The 14,863-nt window shown below is 42.6% G+C and overlaps 1 protein-coding gene across 3 annotated transcripts in view; it reads left to right on the forward strand.

Moving 5' to 3' along the window:
- The first annotated feature begins 8,839 nt into the window (after window positions 1-8,839).
- The window catches only part of rxrga (retinoid x receptor, gamma a), a 54,093-nt gene continuing 48,069 nt past the window's right edge, over window positions 8,840-14,863 (forward strand). The window contains exon 1 of one of the 3 annotated variants that reach the window (XM_055867290.1): window positions 8,840-9,057. In XM_055867290.1, the coding sequence (XP_055723265.1) occupies window positions 9,027-9,057 (31 nt within the window). In that variant the 5' untranslated portion in view covers window positions 8,840-9,026. The remainder of the gene's footprint in view (window positions 9,058-14,863) is intronic. The other 2 variants (XM_055867289.1, XM_055867291.1) reach the window with 2 other exon arrangements.

The raw sequence follows: 14,863 nt of genomic DNA on the forward strand, positions 1-14,863 counted from the left end.
GAATTGTGATACAGTGAATTATAAGTGAAATAATCTGTCTGTAAACAATTGTTGGAAAAATGACTTGTGTCATGCACAAAGTAGATGTCCTAACCGACTTGCCAAAACTATAGTTTGTTAACAAGAAATTTGCGGAGTGGTTGAAAAACTAGTTTTAATGACTCCAACCTAAGTGTATGTAAACTTCCGACTTCAACTACATACACTACCGTTCAAAGTTTGAGGTCACTTAGAAATGTCCTTGTTTTTGAAAGAAAAGCTATTTTTTTGTCCATTAATAAAACATCATTAGCTACACAACGTGCCTTTGGAACGCATGAGTGATGGTTGCTGATAATGGGCCTCTGTACGCCTATGTAGATATTCCATTAAAAATCAGCCATTTCCAGCAACAATAGTCATTTACAACATTAACAATGTCTATACTGTAATTATGATCAATTTAATGTTATTTTAATGGTCAAAAAATTTGCTTTTCTTCCAAAAACATTTCTAAGTGACCCCAAACTTTTGAACGGTTGTGTACGTCATTGGTTGTGAATTGCTCTAATTCAATTCTTGAATTTGAATTGAATTTGCCACACCCACAACCCACAGGAAGCAGGAAGTAGAATTAAAGGAAGTAGAATTAAATTAAATTCCAATGGCTTATTTATTCTACACTATACAAATTACATTCTAAATAATTATAGTGGTCTGGAAATATTGTTGTCTATTAATTAATCTTTTTTTAAATATCAGAAGAATTTTTTTTTTTTCCATAATGCATTAGATCAAACACTGCCATATGAAAGGGAACAAACTAGCATCTTGTCACAATGAAAAATACTGTTCAACATCTTAGAGTGAATCAAAATAATATTTGAGAAATGGTCTGTGTATTCTCTTTGCATTAATAAGTGGCAGATCCTTTTGATAAAACATTTATCAAATGAATGAGACTTTCATGTGTCATGTCTCAGTTGAATTAGTTTGAATGGCTTTGAATGAAATTCTACCTCCTTCAATTCAAATTTAATTCAAATGCTGCTTCCTGTAGGGTGTGGTCAATTCAAATTGACCTCAACCCTGCCTAATTATGCTAGCTATGTCAAGGGAAAGGGAGAGAGGGAGAGCGGGAGGAGCTCAGCCATTCACATAAAGAGACGCGCGTGCAGTTACTGAACTGGGAACATTTTCACGCGGGGAGGAATGTTACAACATAACGTCACAATCAGAACAATTGGAAACTATTTCACGCTGCAAATATTTTTATGTGGAACTTGGGCTGCAGGAGGTTCCTTGTTATTTTCCGTGTAATGCAGGGATGTATGTATGTTTTGGAAACATCTAAAATACAGTGACCCCTTCTCATATCATTACCAAGCCCTGCAATGCCAAGAGCTGAGCAAAGAAAAGAGTCCCCTCATCCAGCTGGTCCTGGGGCTGAGTTCACAAACCTGTTCTACTACACACTGAAGCCTCAGGACCAGAACACCCAATCAATCAGAATAAAACAAATTACAACACAGACAAAACTAAATTGCTTATTGGGAAAGAAAACCTTGACAAAGTACAGGCTCAGTGAGCACAGCCTTGCCATTGAGAAGGGTAGACACAGGAAAACCTGGCTCCCTGTAGAGGAAAGGCTGTGCAACCACTGCACCACAGCAGAACCTGAGACAGAGCTGCATTTCCTGACAAAATGTAAAAAATATAAAACAATTCAAAATTCAATGCAAATATTTTTATTACACATAGTCTTAAAATATGTCCCCTCCATGTAAGATGTTTTAACATATTTGGTTTCAATAGGTGGCAGCAAATATACATATTAAATGGATGCGGTGGTCTACAGAATATCTTGATAACTGTCAAAGAGAATATTCATGTATAACCATTTGGTCCACTCAACATAGATGGTATGGATGCACAACACATGCATCAACAATTTGAAGTGTTTTTGTTTTGTTGTTGTTGTTGTGAAAATGATGATTCAGCAGGATATTCATCTAACAGTGTTGATATAAATAGTCACTTGTTTACAAAGTAGACTGCATATGCTATTGTATACTTTACTCTATATACTTTACTCTGAACTCAACAACACCCAGTTTGTTATTGATCAAATCTGATCTTTTGATGCCAGTCCATGTCTGTTCTCCAATTTCAGCGAGCGTCTCCAATAAGCCCCTTGACATACATTATAAATAGTACAGAAAGCTGTTCCTAGTGGGCGTGATGACAGGGTTAGGCTACCCTCAATTTATTGTCTTTGCTGAAAAGTAGGCCTACAGTGTCCAGTTTGGACATTTCATCTTGGTTTGGTCACAGGAGACGCTGTGATTCTGACAGTAAAATATGATGATGCACTTTCATATTTCTTTCCCACTTCCCTTTTTCCCACAAGTATCTAAAAATGGAGTGTTACTTGCTAGAAGTGATACTGCCCTTTTGCTTGAGGTTAGACCTTCTTAAATGTGATGTGAAAGCTGACACGATGGCATTTGAGCAAGTGTGAGTCACTCTTCAGGGGCCTCTGCAGCCCTTGATGTGGACTCGGGCTTGCAGAGCGGCTCTGATCTAACAATCATAGATATCACCCGTGTTTGACAAATCTGACATGCATTTGAACCAAAACACTCACCCATACACCAAGCGGCAGTAATAGTGAAACTTGATGGTGTAGTCAGTAAACTGATAAGCTGGATGAATGTCTTGCAACATAATGTGAATGCAATCAGAGTGATATACATACAGTACATGTAAATGGATAGTTAAATGGATTTGTATACAGAGTACGCCAACATTAACTTAAGAAGAATCTTTGCCATGTATGGCCATTTGGTCAAGAGCATCCTCTCAAGGAGATTATATTTTTGACATACATTTTCTATTGTGTAAAAGTAGCTTAATGGTACACTGATATGCAAATAAGATCTGTCCTAGCTAAAATCTTTGACCTGTCATCAATCAGGCGGCACTGGCAGGGAGCTAGACTTCCAGTAAAACATGGTGTGCTTTTTTAGCGTCACAAACTCAGTTGACTCTTACATTTCACATAAACAGGTCACAGCTGTGCTGGGCTTTGGGTGTAAAGGTCTACACAACCGATTCCAGACCAAACGTGGCCCCCCTGCACCGTGGGTTCTTCTAATCCCTGCTGGGCGGCTTTCCTCTTTGTCCATCCCCTTCTGTCTCCCTCTATACCTTGACACGACGAAGCAGGTGTCTCCGGGCCCTAATCTGATTGGTCCCTTCAGGACAGCTCCATCTTAACCTGAGTTGGTCTCGGTGAATCCCTGATCCAGCCGCCTCTTTTACAACCATGGCGCTAAGCCAGACCGCAGATCCGGTATTCTTTGCACGCATATACGATGCAATGGGATCGGATTATTGTGACATTTTCAGTTTATTGGTGTCTAATTGATGTATATCTTTTGTTTGGGTGACATTAACCATCATTCAAATAGTGATTGTTGTTATTCTTAGGTCAGTTAGGACTGGACCACATCAACGCATCCTTGCGTGGTCTGGTCTGGTTGGCTTCTCATTTTACTGTAATTACCTCTGTTAACCCTCTAGAACCTGGGGATTAACAGGTTAATACAACATGGAGACAGACCGTGCTCCCTTTGAGCTAACACCTGTATAAAATGGATTAGGACTTGGAGGAGTCGCCATAGGAGCCATTCGTGTTTCAGAGGCCTTCTGGAGATGGATGGCCTTCCCACTGGTTGAATCAACATTGTTTCCACGTCATTTCAATGACATTACGTTGAACCAACGTGGAATAGACGCTGAATTGACATCTGTGTCCAGTGGGTTGGTACTTGGAGGGGGTGGAAATACAGAAGGTTTTCATGGTTCAATGCTATAGGAAAAGACTAAGACATAAAACTTTTTAAAGAATGCTGCATGTGGGCTGACCATCACTCTTGAATAGCAAAGTCCTACATACAGGAAAAATAACGGTTACTCATGGCCACCTTATTATATACCATCACAGAAAGTATATGACACAGACATACAGTAGGTTCCTAGAGCATTGCTCTTGTAGTTGCCAAAATATTTGAGATGGCATGTGAATATGAAATTCCATTGAAACGAAAAGGAGGCTACAAAATACTATTGTGGTAAATGTTTCAATCTTCTTCTGTAACTACTGTACCATTATGTGTAGATTGCGCATGGTCAGGAATAACCCTGACCCTAATTAATTGTGATATACAGTATTTAAGATACAGTCAGCACATGGCAATTATTTGCTTTTTCCTCCAAAATGCCAGGATATCCCTTGCTCTCCTTTTGTTATCCACTGCTACATTCGGAGCTGTTGTTGTCAAAGGCTTCCACTGTCATTGTACTTTTGAAAATAATTATTCTGGCCACTATCTTGTTTATAAAGGAAGAGGCTTGAGTGTTCCTCCAATTTGGCAGCGGGCGGGTACTCTCTTCCTCCGTTAGTTGACGGTGTGCCCCCCCGGTCCCCTTTTCTGGCATTCTCCAGGCCCTATTGATTTTGCTCTGTTGTTTCCTGTCAAATGCCCTCTTGAAGATGACTATTTTAGCCCACTGGTTGGCCACTGTGCTGTGCTTCAGGTGGAGTTCTCAAGGGAAGGGCCAGGTGATTTCCTGTTGTTTGTCTCCCGATTGTTCCCAGATTGACTCTTTGTTTGGTCTGTTTGCTGGAACTGTAGGAGTTTTCGTGAGCCACCCTACTCCTTCCTCTTAGTCCTAACCCGTGAATGTTTGCAGATATGTAAGGTGAAGCTATATGGTGGGAGTTTTGCCAATACACTGCCTATATCAAACCCTTCTATCCAGACCCTTTGGACCAGGAAACATTGAGGGGTTGGTAGGCCAATGGGAAATAGGAAGCGAATTGGGACAGGCTATGGTTAGCCTTATGTACCAGACTCATAGGCTCACTTCGTAAGTCACAGCAGCTGTTAAAAGAGACTATAGAAGCCTGAACAAGGACCGGGCGGACACATTTTGTCCTCTCGGTCGTTCCCCTACTTGACTGCATGGGATCTCTCCAATGGTTGTTCTGCTGATTATATGACCAGAGCATGCTATCCATCTGGTTAACTGCTCAGCTGGCTTTCACAATATTCCCCTTTTGTCTCGCTGCCTCTGAGTTATTGCTCAAGGTTTTTGTTGTTGAAGCAATGCTCATTTGGATGCAAGGAGCCTATAAACCAATAGGCCCCACAACCTCCACAAGTCCCACTTGGAATAGCTGATTGCTAATGATGTCCACTCTCCCTGTAATGTTTACCTCAGAAAGACCTCTGGTTTTCTAATGTGATGAATTGGACTAACATTTTGATGCCCGGCTCTAGTTTACAATCCATTTGGATACGTTGTTGGATGACCCGAGGACTGGAAAACAATTCCAGCTTCGTTGGGGTTCCTCAGGGTTGAGCGTTGGGCCCACGGTGGAGCGCTCATATGTTGATCAGCGTGTCATGGGTCAGGTCCCATGAGCCCGGCTGACAGATCTGTTGAGTAAGATTTATGATGGACTTCCTGTGTGTCATTGGAGCGCTACTCTAGCTGTCTTTCCTGTTGGTCAGCCCAGGGCTTTCTCCAGTAAAACTAACGTTAAGACGGTGTCTCAAAGTAACTGCAAGGTCTCCTTTTTTGTCTGTTTGTTAAAAAACAGTTATCAACAGGTATCAGAGATAACTAAGTACAATTTTTGCTCATCTTTATCAAGTCAAGATCTTAGAATGACAGAAGCTGGTTGCGATTTCAAATTGCCACAAACTTGAATGTCCACTTTCACCTTGAAATACCAAAGTGTCTTCGTCTGGCCATGTTGATTCAATATGTTGACTCACCAATCCCAGAAGGGTAGTATTTCTGTACTTCTTGAAGTTTTTATTGATTTGGCCAAGCACAGAGAGGCAGATACAGCAAATTAATGAACAAGTGGCCCCTTTCACAATCCTTCAGAGGAGAGCAAAGGTCCCGTCAAATAAGGACAAAGAGTTTCTTGATAAATGACGGCCATCTTTTCAAACGCTGATGAGAAACCAAACCTGAAATGGAATCCCCAACTGTCCGTTAGCCTCATCAAGCTCCATATTCAAAACACTTTACTGTCTAGCTATAGATCTCATCACACACCCTCCTAGCCTGAAAATGTCACTGACATGGGTTGTTTTTTGTTTGTGTCTATTTAACTCGACTGGACGCATGGAAACTTAGCTGATGTCAAAGAAAGAGCTCACAATGGAAAGTTGGGTTGCACGTTTCATCTTTTGTGCTCGGAGATTGATGATGTATGAGATTGATGATGTTCTACACGCCTGTGCTGTCTGTTCCCAGTCCATGTGTGCACTGCGGCAGGGATCCACTCAGCAGCAGTGTGGGGGGTTGATGATGGAAGAGGGGGAGGGAGCTCATAGAGGCATGATGAGACTCCGATAATGAGTTCACGGCAGATGGAGAAGACCCAGCCAACCAAACCGACCGTTCACACACACACACAAACACACACACACACACGCAGATGCACAAGTCACGCTTTAAGACACATTCACACACAGAGTCTAACACACACATGCACATAGTCATATCTGCACACACACACACACACACACACACACACACACACACACACACACACACACACACACACACACACACACACACACACACACACACACACACTCAAAATCACACACTCAAATACATATGCATGAAGATACACACACACACACACACACACACACACACACACACACACACACACACACACACACACACACACACATACACACACACACACACACACACACACACACACATGCACACACACACACACACACACACACAAACGCACATCCCAATCTCATAACCTCATCTTTATTTAACCAGTGGAGGGAGGGTGATTCAACTGTGGTGGCTATAATGCTCACGTTGTGTAACAGACCAGACCGATAACTTTGTAACACTGACAATAGAGGAAATAAAGCTATTCTGCACATATCGTGGGCAGATGCAAAATGCAGTAATGGAATATATTTAAAAAATCTTTATGTACAATCATCCTCTCCCGCTACAACTATTCATTGTGCACTTTACCCCATGAGGACACTATCGAGTGAGCTTGCGTCACTGGGCTATATGAGAGACAGGGAGGGCTGTGGTGGTCACTTGTCCTTCTCAGCTCTCTGTTGAGTTAATTCTCCATCTTAGGTGATGCTATATGGTGTTGAGGGTGGGGTCTGTTGCCTCCGTGCTTTTCAATGGCTTTCACACAGCCTATTGTTGTGGACAAGCATCAATGCTTGCCCCTGTTTAAACCACTTCTGGAATGATTTAAGTCACAATATTTGATTATGTTGAGGTTTTTTAGTTCTAAAGATTGAAATGCAGACAGCCAGGCCTATATGTTATTTTTCATGACTCGAGAAACACACACGGCCGACACACACACAGACACACACACGTGCCCACAGACACATACAGTACACACAAACACGGCCACACACACATGCACACGCACACACACGCACGTGCCCACACGCACACAGACACACACTTACACACATACAAACAAACACAGCCACACACACATGCACACCCACAACAACAAACTTTGTTTATTGATTGTTATTCACAGATGTCCCCCCCTGTTTCGATTTTGAACCATAAATAATCCTATAGTTTATCTGATGGTAAACGTGATTCAAAATAGAATAGTATTCTGCCACTTAAAACCGTGCTGTGCAATGACACTGAGTAACAGGGAACAATGTCCTAGGCCTAGACCATGTGGCTCCATTAGTGAGATAAAAGCAAGGTTGATAAATGGTATTTTTAGTCCCCTTCTCCGACTTCTTCTCCGACTTTCATGAATTTACATTATCTAACGGGGGACAAATGAAAAGAGGCCCGATTGGTGTGGAATGAGTTGGAAGAAAAGCTATTCATCTTTGTTAGCATCCTCCTGTGTTCTTTTATGGGTCGGTTTCCAAGAAGGGGGAGCTGGGGGAGGCTTTCCCAGCCAGGGAGCAGAGCGACGCCTAACGGAGTGGCCAGCCGTGGTGCTCGCAGAGCGTCCTTGTCCCCCCCACGAGAGTTCAAGACTGTGAATGCTGGTGACTTCTTAATAACCTCCCAGGGCAATGGGAGCATCACACCCTTAAATGACCCTTCCTCACTCTTTAGAAAGATCTTGGGTGGGGGTGTCCAAGGGGGTCTTCAGACCTTCCATCAGTGGTCAAACGTAGAATTACTATAGCTACATCCCTTTGGAATTTGAAGAATGTTCACTTTAATTCCTCAATAACATATTAGCATGTTAACCTACATATTGGCATTCTCTGATTGAAATATTTAGCTGTGCAAAAAGAAACATTTGAATACATATCGTCCTCCTTTGGAATGCCCAAAATGTAGCCTAGTAGCAGATTTGAAGTGGAAAGCCTATTTTTAAATGTAGGCCTAGTCTACAAGTAGCCACATTGGTATAAAGAGAAACAAAATTTGATAAAACATGGATCTTACATTGAATCAATGGGATTCTCATTCAATTCTAATTCAATGCCGTTATTTTAAAGCACAAACTATTTCCATGTAATGTTCTTAATATTGGTGATAAGACAAATAGTAAGCAATTTTAAGATGTTTTAACCCATATCTGCAATTAAAATGTCATACAGTATGTGCACTCGTTTAAACAGTTGGATTTATAAATCTTCAATTTGAGCTTTTATTCTCTCTCATAATAAAATACATTGACAGGCTGCGCGAACTATCAACATCTGTCGCTGTATTTAGTGGACGGTGGCTTTGCATGGTGTATCTGTGTCGGCAGATTAAGCAAATAACGTTATCATTTTGGAGAATCCCATTTTTCAGCCACCTACTCCACTTGGCCCCTCCATGTGTGGTAGTCCAACCAGGCAACTGAGAAGAGAATCAGTCAAGCCGGGAACGGCGTTCACAAAGATGCTGCTCTGACGGCTAAACAAGAACATCCATCGTTGAGAGAAAAAACGGACGACAATAATAACTCCCATACAGTTATGGATAATACTGAATCGTGTCTACATCTAAGTAAGTACGCTTTTCCTCACTCTTTAAAGTCTTCGGACACGAGCGGCAGGATATAACCCGCATAGGCTGCTCTTGCAGTTAGTTATCTGCGTTGTTTGGGCAATAACGTGTCGTTTGATAAACGGAATTATTTTTGCACAGCGGACTTTACACACGCTGGCAATAAATCATCCGTGGCAATGTTATTTATCTATGTAGTTAACACTTGTCCCGCGCCTAATATATAGGTCTATTGACAAGAAGGCAATGCCAATGCACAAGTCAGGTGATAACTTATCTTAGTCTCGGTCAGGGTTTGGCACTTTAATTGCGCTTATGTAATTTATGGCTATTTTAACGCGCTTCTTGTTAAACTGTTAAAACTGCCGGGTCTTATTTATGGGTCTGGCTTGGCAATGAAGTGCTTATCCATGAGACAGAATGATACATTCACCCACCTCACCGCTGTTCTAGAGGCAAGTTAAACAAGACCACCGTGAGAGAGTCTGACTTTTTTCACTGCACACTTCTCTTTAGTAGGCTACACTTAATTGGCCGAAATTGTTCTGATTGAATCGTCATAATACCTTCTATCAAATAGCCACGAAGTGCCCACACCACAAGCAACGAATACGCAGCCATGTGGTCCCAAAGACCTCTTCTGTCTTTGTATTGGAAATACGTATTATTTTCTATTCAATATTCTATTCTATTGCATGTCCTCGCATGACACAGCTGACTATATGGTTCCCTTATGCGTATTTCAATTTTAGAGTTCTGAAAGTATAGGTCATGGTTACACTACTATAACACCACCTATTGTCAATAAATAATTCATTCAAGGAAAACCACACATTCAAATAAAACCATGAAGAAGTGTAGCCATTTACATTTGGGGATAATTATCAGAACAAACATGAATACGTGCATACATTAAACGGCAGCCTACTATTATAGTATGAATTATTCTGAAAGTCTCCAATACATTATTTCCTCATGCATTTTATGTATGTGTAATCACATGCTCATATTGCTACAGAGGCCTCATTTTACTTCACTGGTTCTCTCTCTCCCCCACCCCCCTCTCTCTCTCTCAATTCACGGGGCTTTATTGACATGGGAAACATATGTTTACAATGCCAAAGCAAGTGAAATCGATAAACAAAACTGAAATAAACAGTAAATATTACACTCACAAGTTCCAAAATAATAGAGACATTTCAAATGTCATATTGTGTCTATATACAGTGTTGTAACAATGTGCAAATAGTAAAAGTACAAAAGGGAAATGGGAATTTACAATGGTGTAGTGTATGTTCTTCACAGGCTGCCCTGTTCTTGTGGCAACAGGTCACAAATCTTGCTGCCGTGATTGCACACTGGTATTTCACCCTATAGATATGGGAGTTTATCAAAATTGGATTTGTTTTCGAATTCTTTGTGGGTCTGTGTAATCTGAGGGAAATATGTGTCTCTAATCTGGTCATACATTTGGCAGAAGGTTAGGAAGTGCATCTCAGTTTCCACCTGATTTTGTGGGCAGTGTGCACATAGCGTGTCTTCTCTTGAAAGCCAGGTCTGCCTACGGCGACCTTTCTCAATAGTAAGGCTATGCTCACTGAGTCTGTACATAATCAAAGCTCTCCTTAATTTTGGGTCAGTCAGGTATTATGCCACTGTGTACTCTCTGTTTAGGGCCAAATAGCATTCTAGTTTGCTCAGTTTTTTTAGTTAATTCTTTCCAATGTGCCAAGTAATTATCTTTTTGTTTTCTCAAGATTTGGTTGGGTCTAATTGTGTTGCTGTCCAGGGGCTCTGTGGGGTGTGTTTGTGTTTGTGAACAGAGCCCCAGGACCAGCTTGCTTAGGGGACTCTTCTCCAGGTTCATCTCTCTGTAGGTGACGGCTTTGTTATTAAAGGTTTGGGAATCACTTCCTTTTAGGTGGTTGTAGAATTTAACGGCTCTTTTATGGATTTTGATAATTAGAGGGTATCAGCCTAGTTCTGCTCTGCATGCATTATTTGGTGTTTTACATTCTACACAGACAATATTTTTGCAGAATTCTGCATGCAGAGTCTCTCTCGCTCTCTCTCTCTCTGTCTCTCTCATGTGAACAAATCAGTGTTAGGCAAGTTTGTCTTTATGGGTTCATGCAACAGTGGACTTTGCTTTATTTGAACTTTGCATTGGTCAGACTCCTGCTCTTATCCCACGGGGCACAAACTGGTTGAATCGATGTTGTTTCCACGTCCTTTCAATAAAATAAATCAATGCGATGATGTTGGATAAATGTGGGAAACTGATTGTAAATGTAAAGTAACTTCTGGATTTTGTATATTTTTTTCACCTACAGTAAATCCAATGACATGGTTGAAAGTCTTGTTGATTTCACGTTGCATTTCCGCTAGTTGACAACTCAATAAAATGACAATCAAAACGTTGAAATGATGTCTGTCCCCAGTGGGATGTGTGTATCAGTGAAGAGGAAAAGGTCCACTGGGTCTACCTGGATAGTCCAACCAAAATGAATATGTGAAAGACATTCAGCAGCTCCTGTGGGACATTGAAAGTTAACTTAGAAAAATACTTTACTAATAAAACCAAAACGTCAATTGATTGATTTAATTGATTAGACAACTAGTAGCACGTATAATCATCATTTTGTGGGTGCTTATCTTTGTCCTATTTCACACATGTACACATGTGTATTTAACACGTGTGAATTGGAAATGTGTTTTTGCGTACCCCAACTCTCCCTGAGACAGCCCAAGAGAGTGGGGTCACGGCCAGGGTTAGGCAGTATCAACGGTGAACCTGGAGTAATTTGCGTTAAGTGCCTTGCTCAAGGGCACATCGACATATTTTTTTCACCTTCTCGCCTTTTGGTTGCTGGGCCAACGCTTTAACTGCAAGGCTACCTTTGTATTTTTATTTAACCTTTATTTAACTAGGCAAGTCAGTTAAGAACAAATTATTATTTTACAATGATGGCCTACCACGGCATACTGCTGGGCCAATTGCACTATGGGACTCCCAATCACAGCCGGTTGTGACACAGACCAGGATTGAACCAGGGTCTGTAGTGACACCTCTAGCACTGAGATGCAGTGCCTTAGACCGCTGCACCACTCGGGAGCCCTACCTGCTACCCCCCAATACAATGGCAGAACACATCTTAGTTGAGTAGGAACCAGCCATGTTGGCTCTATGGTCACGACCGTGAGTGTGCTGATCTCTTCTTGCAGTCAAAGAGAATGAGAAGTCATGTGGCCAAGTCATTAGGGTTTTTACTGTCAATGGTGATTAGGAAGGCTGACTTGGGATCAGCCCTTTTAACAACACAAGGCTACTAATACTCTCGTCCACTGACTGAGCCTCTCAGAGAATGCAAGAGAATGGTTTGAGGCTAAACGATTAAGAAAATATGCATTTAATAGCACAATTCATGCGTTTCAAACGACTTGACGTCACGAATCCCGCTTCCTGAGTCTGGGTTTGCCTGTGTGTCTGTCCTGGAGTGTGTTTCAGGTGTCCTGGAACGCATCCTGTCTGGTTGCCGGGCGAATTAGCTCGTTGGGAGATTGATGTTCACCCGCACCTGTTTCCCATCAGTAATCTGCACACCTGTCCTGATCATCATCTCTCCCCTTCAAAAGCTCTGACCTGACTTCCATTCCCTGCCGGATCGTTAGCCATGAACAGTATGTTGTGCCTTAGTACCAGACTCCAGTTGGATAGTATTTGTTTTGTTGTTTTCGTTTACTTATTGCTTGCCTTGAACTTACCTCCGTTTGTTTTGCCTTCAGTTACTCACCTGGATCATTCTCTCCATTCCCGCCTGGTTGACAGAGGATTCAACTACTCCATTGGATTCACCTATTTCCCCTCATCAATTCTCCACCACTGCCCGCTACGCCATCTGGATATATCTACCCTTTCACATTTAATTGTAAATAAATACTCACCTTCTTCCTACGCTCCTTGTCCAGGTCTGCTTCTGGGTTCGATCTTGACAGATCGTGACAGAACAGTCCGGCCAGTGATGAACCCAGCGGACCTGGACTCCGTTTGCTATGCCATTACCCAGCAGGGGAAGACATTGGGACAACACAATACGGCGCTACAGGAGATAGCGAGTTCGATCCAGAACTTATCTGCTAGCTTGACACAAATCCAGGATCAACTCAGTTCACCACCGGTTTCACCCATCTCACCTGCCGTGTCTGGAGCGGTTTCATTCCGTGAACCCAAGGTACCGACGCCTGATAAATATGAAGGGGATTTGGGTAGATGCCGTTCGTTTCTTATGCAGTGTGGGTTAGTGTTTGATCTACAGCCCCATTCTTACGCCACTGACAAGGCTAGGATAGCCTTTGTTATTGAACTGTTGCGTGGAAGAGCTCTGGAATGGGCGTCAGCCGTTTGGGAACGACAGGGAACCTGCACGGCTTCATATCAGGAGTTCACGGGAGAGATGAGAGCTTTTTGATCATCCAGTCCGAGGTAAGGACGCAGCTAAACGTTTGTTCTCTCTTCGCCAAGGAGCTCGCAGTGTGGCAGATTTTATGATTGAGTTCAGGACATTGGCTGTGGAGAGTGGTTGGAATGAGGAGTCACTACAAGCGTTTTTTTACAAGGGGTTGTCAGAGGAACTTAAGGACGAGCTGATATCTTATCCAGAGCCTAGTGACCTAGACAGCTTGGTCGCTTTATCTATTCGGGTAGATAATAGAGTCCGAGAGAGGAGGGAGAAGCAGTGGGGCCCATCCAAGCAATCTGCAACTCGGTTACCATTCGGTTCAGGAGGTGAACCAGGACGTATTGATCGTTATTCTCCACACGGGATTAGTGGAGGGGTCTTGCCACCAGATTCTGAACCAATGCAAGTGGGGCGACACGGGCTAACTAAGGAGGAGCGCCAACGTAGACGTGAGACCAATAGCTGTTTCTACTGTGGTAGATCGGGACATTACATCTCCGCTTGTCCACAGCGCCCGTTAAACTGCCCGGCTCGCTAGTTTTGGGAGGAATTTTAGCGAGCCAGTTTCAATCTCTCAAGGATCTTGTCAGACCCCGTTTTCCTGCGATCCTTATGAATAAGGATCAGAGCTTTGACATGAACGCTTTTATCGATTCAGGTGCCGATGGCAGCTTTATGGATGCCGACTTGGTGGAACAACTGGGGCTTTCCAAGGAGCAATTGCCGGAAGCCATTGAAGCAACCACTCTGAACGGCAGTAGTCTGGCACGGATCACTATGAGGACTGAACCGGTTAAGATGTTGGTGTCGGGGAATCATTCAGAGTTTATCTCCTTCTTCATTCTGTCCTCGCCCCATGTTCCTCTGGTTCTTGGTTACCCCTGGTTGAAGGAACACAATCCCTCGTTTGATTGGGTGACGGGGAAGGTAACTAGTTGGAGCATTGATTGTCATGCTAACTGCCTTAGGACTGCCTGTTCTCCTGCTGTTTCCAGTCAGGTCAGTGACTCTGCTCCTCCTGATTTGTCCCTGGTTCCAGAAACATATCACGAGTTGGGTGAGGTATTCAGTAAACAGAAGGCTCTGTCCCTTCCTCCCCACCGACCTTATGATTGTGCGATTAATCTGTTTCCTGGATCTGCCTTTCCCAAGGGACGGTTATACAGTATCTCTCGACCGGAACGTGAGGCCTTGGAGACTTACATCAAGGAGTCTCTAGCTGCAGGTCTCATTCGGCCATCGTCATCACCTCTGGGAGCAGGATTTTTTTTTGTGAGCAAGAAGGATGGCTCTCTTCGACCGTGTATTGATTATCGGGGTTTGAATGACATTACTGTTAAGAACAA

Source organism: Salvelinus fontinalis, chromosome 17 (assembly GCF_029448725.1).
Source record: "Salvelinus fontinalis isolate EN_2023a chromosome 17, ASM2944872v1, whole genome shotgun sequence".
Lineage (NCBI taxonomy): Eukaryota > Metazoa > Chordata > Actinopteri > Salmoniformes > Salmonidae > Salvelinus > Salvelinus fontinalis.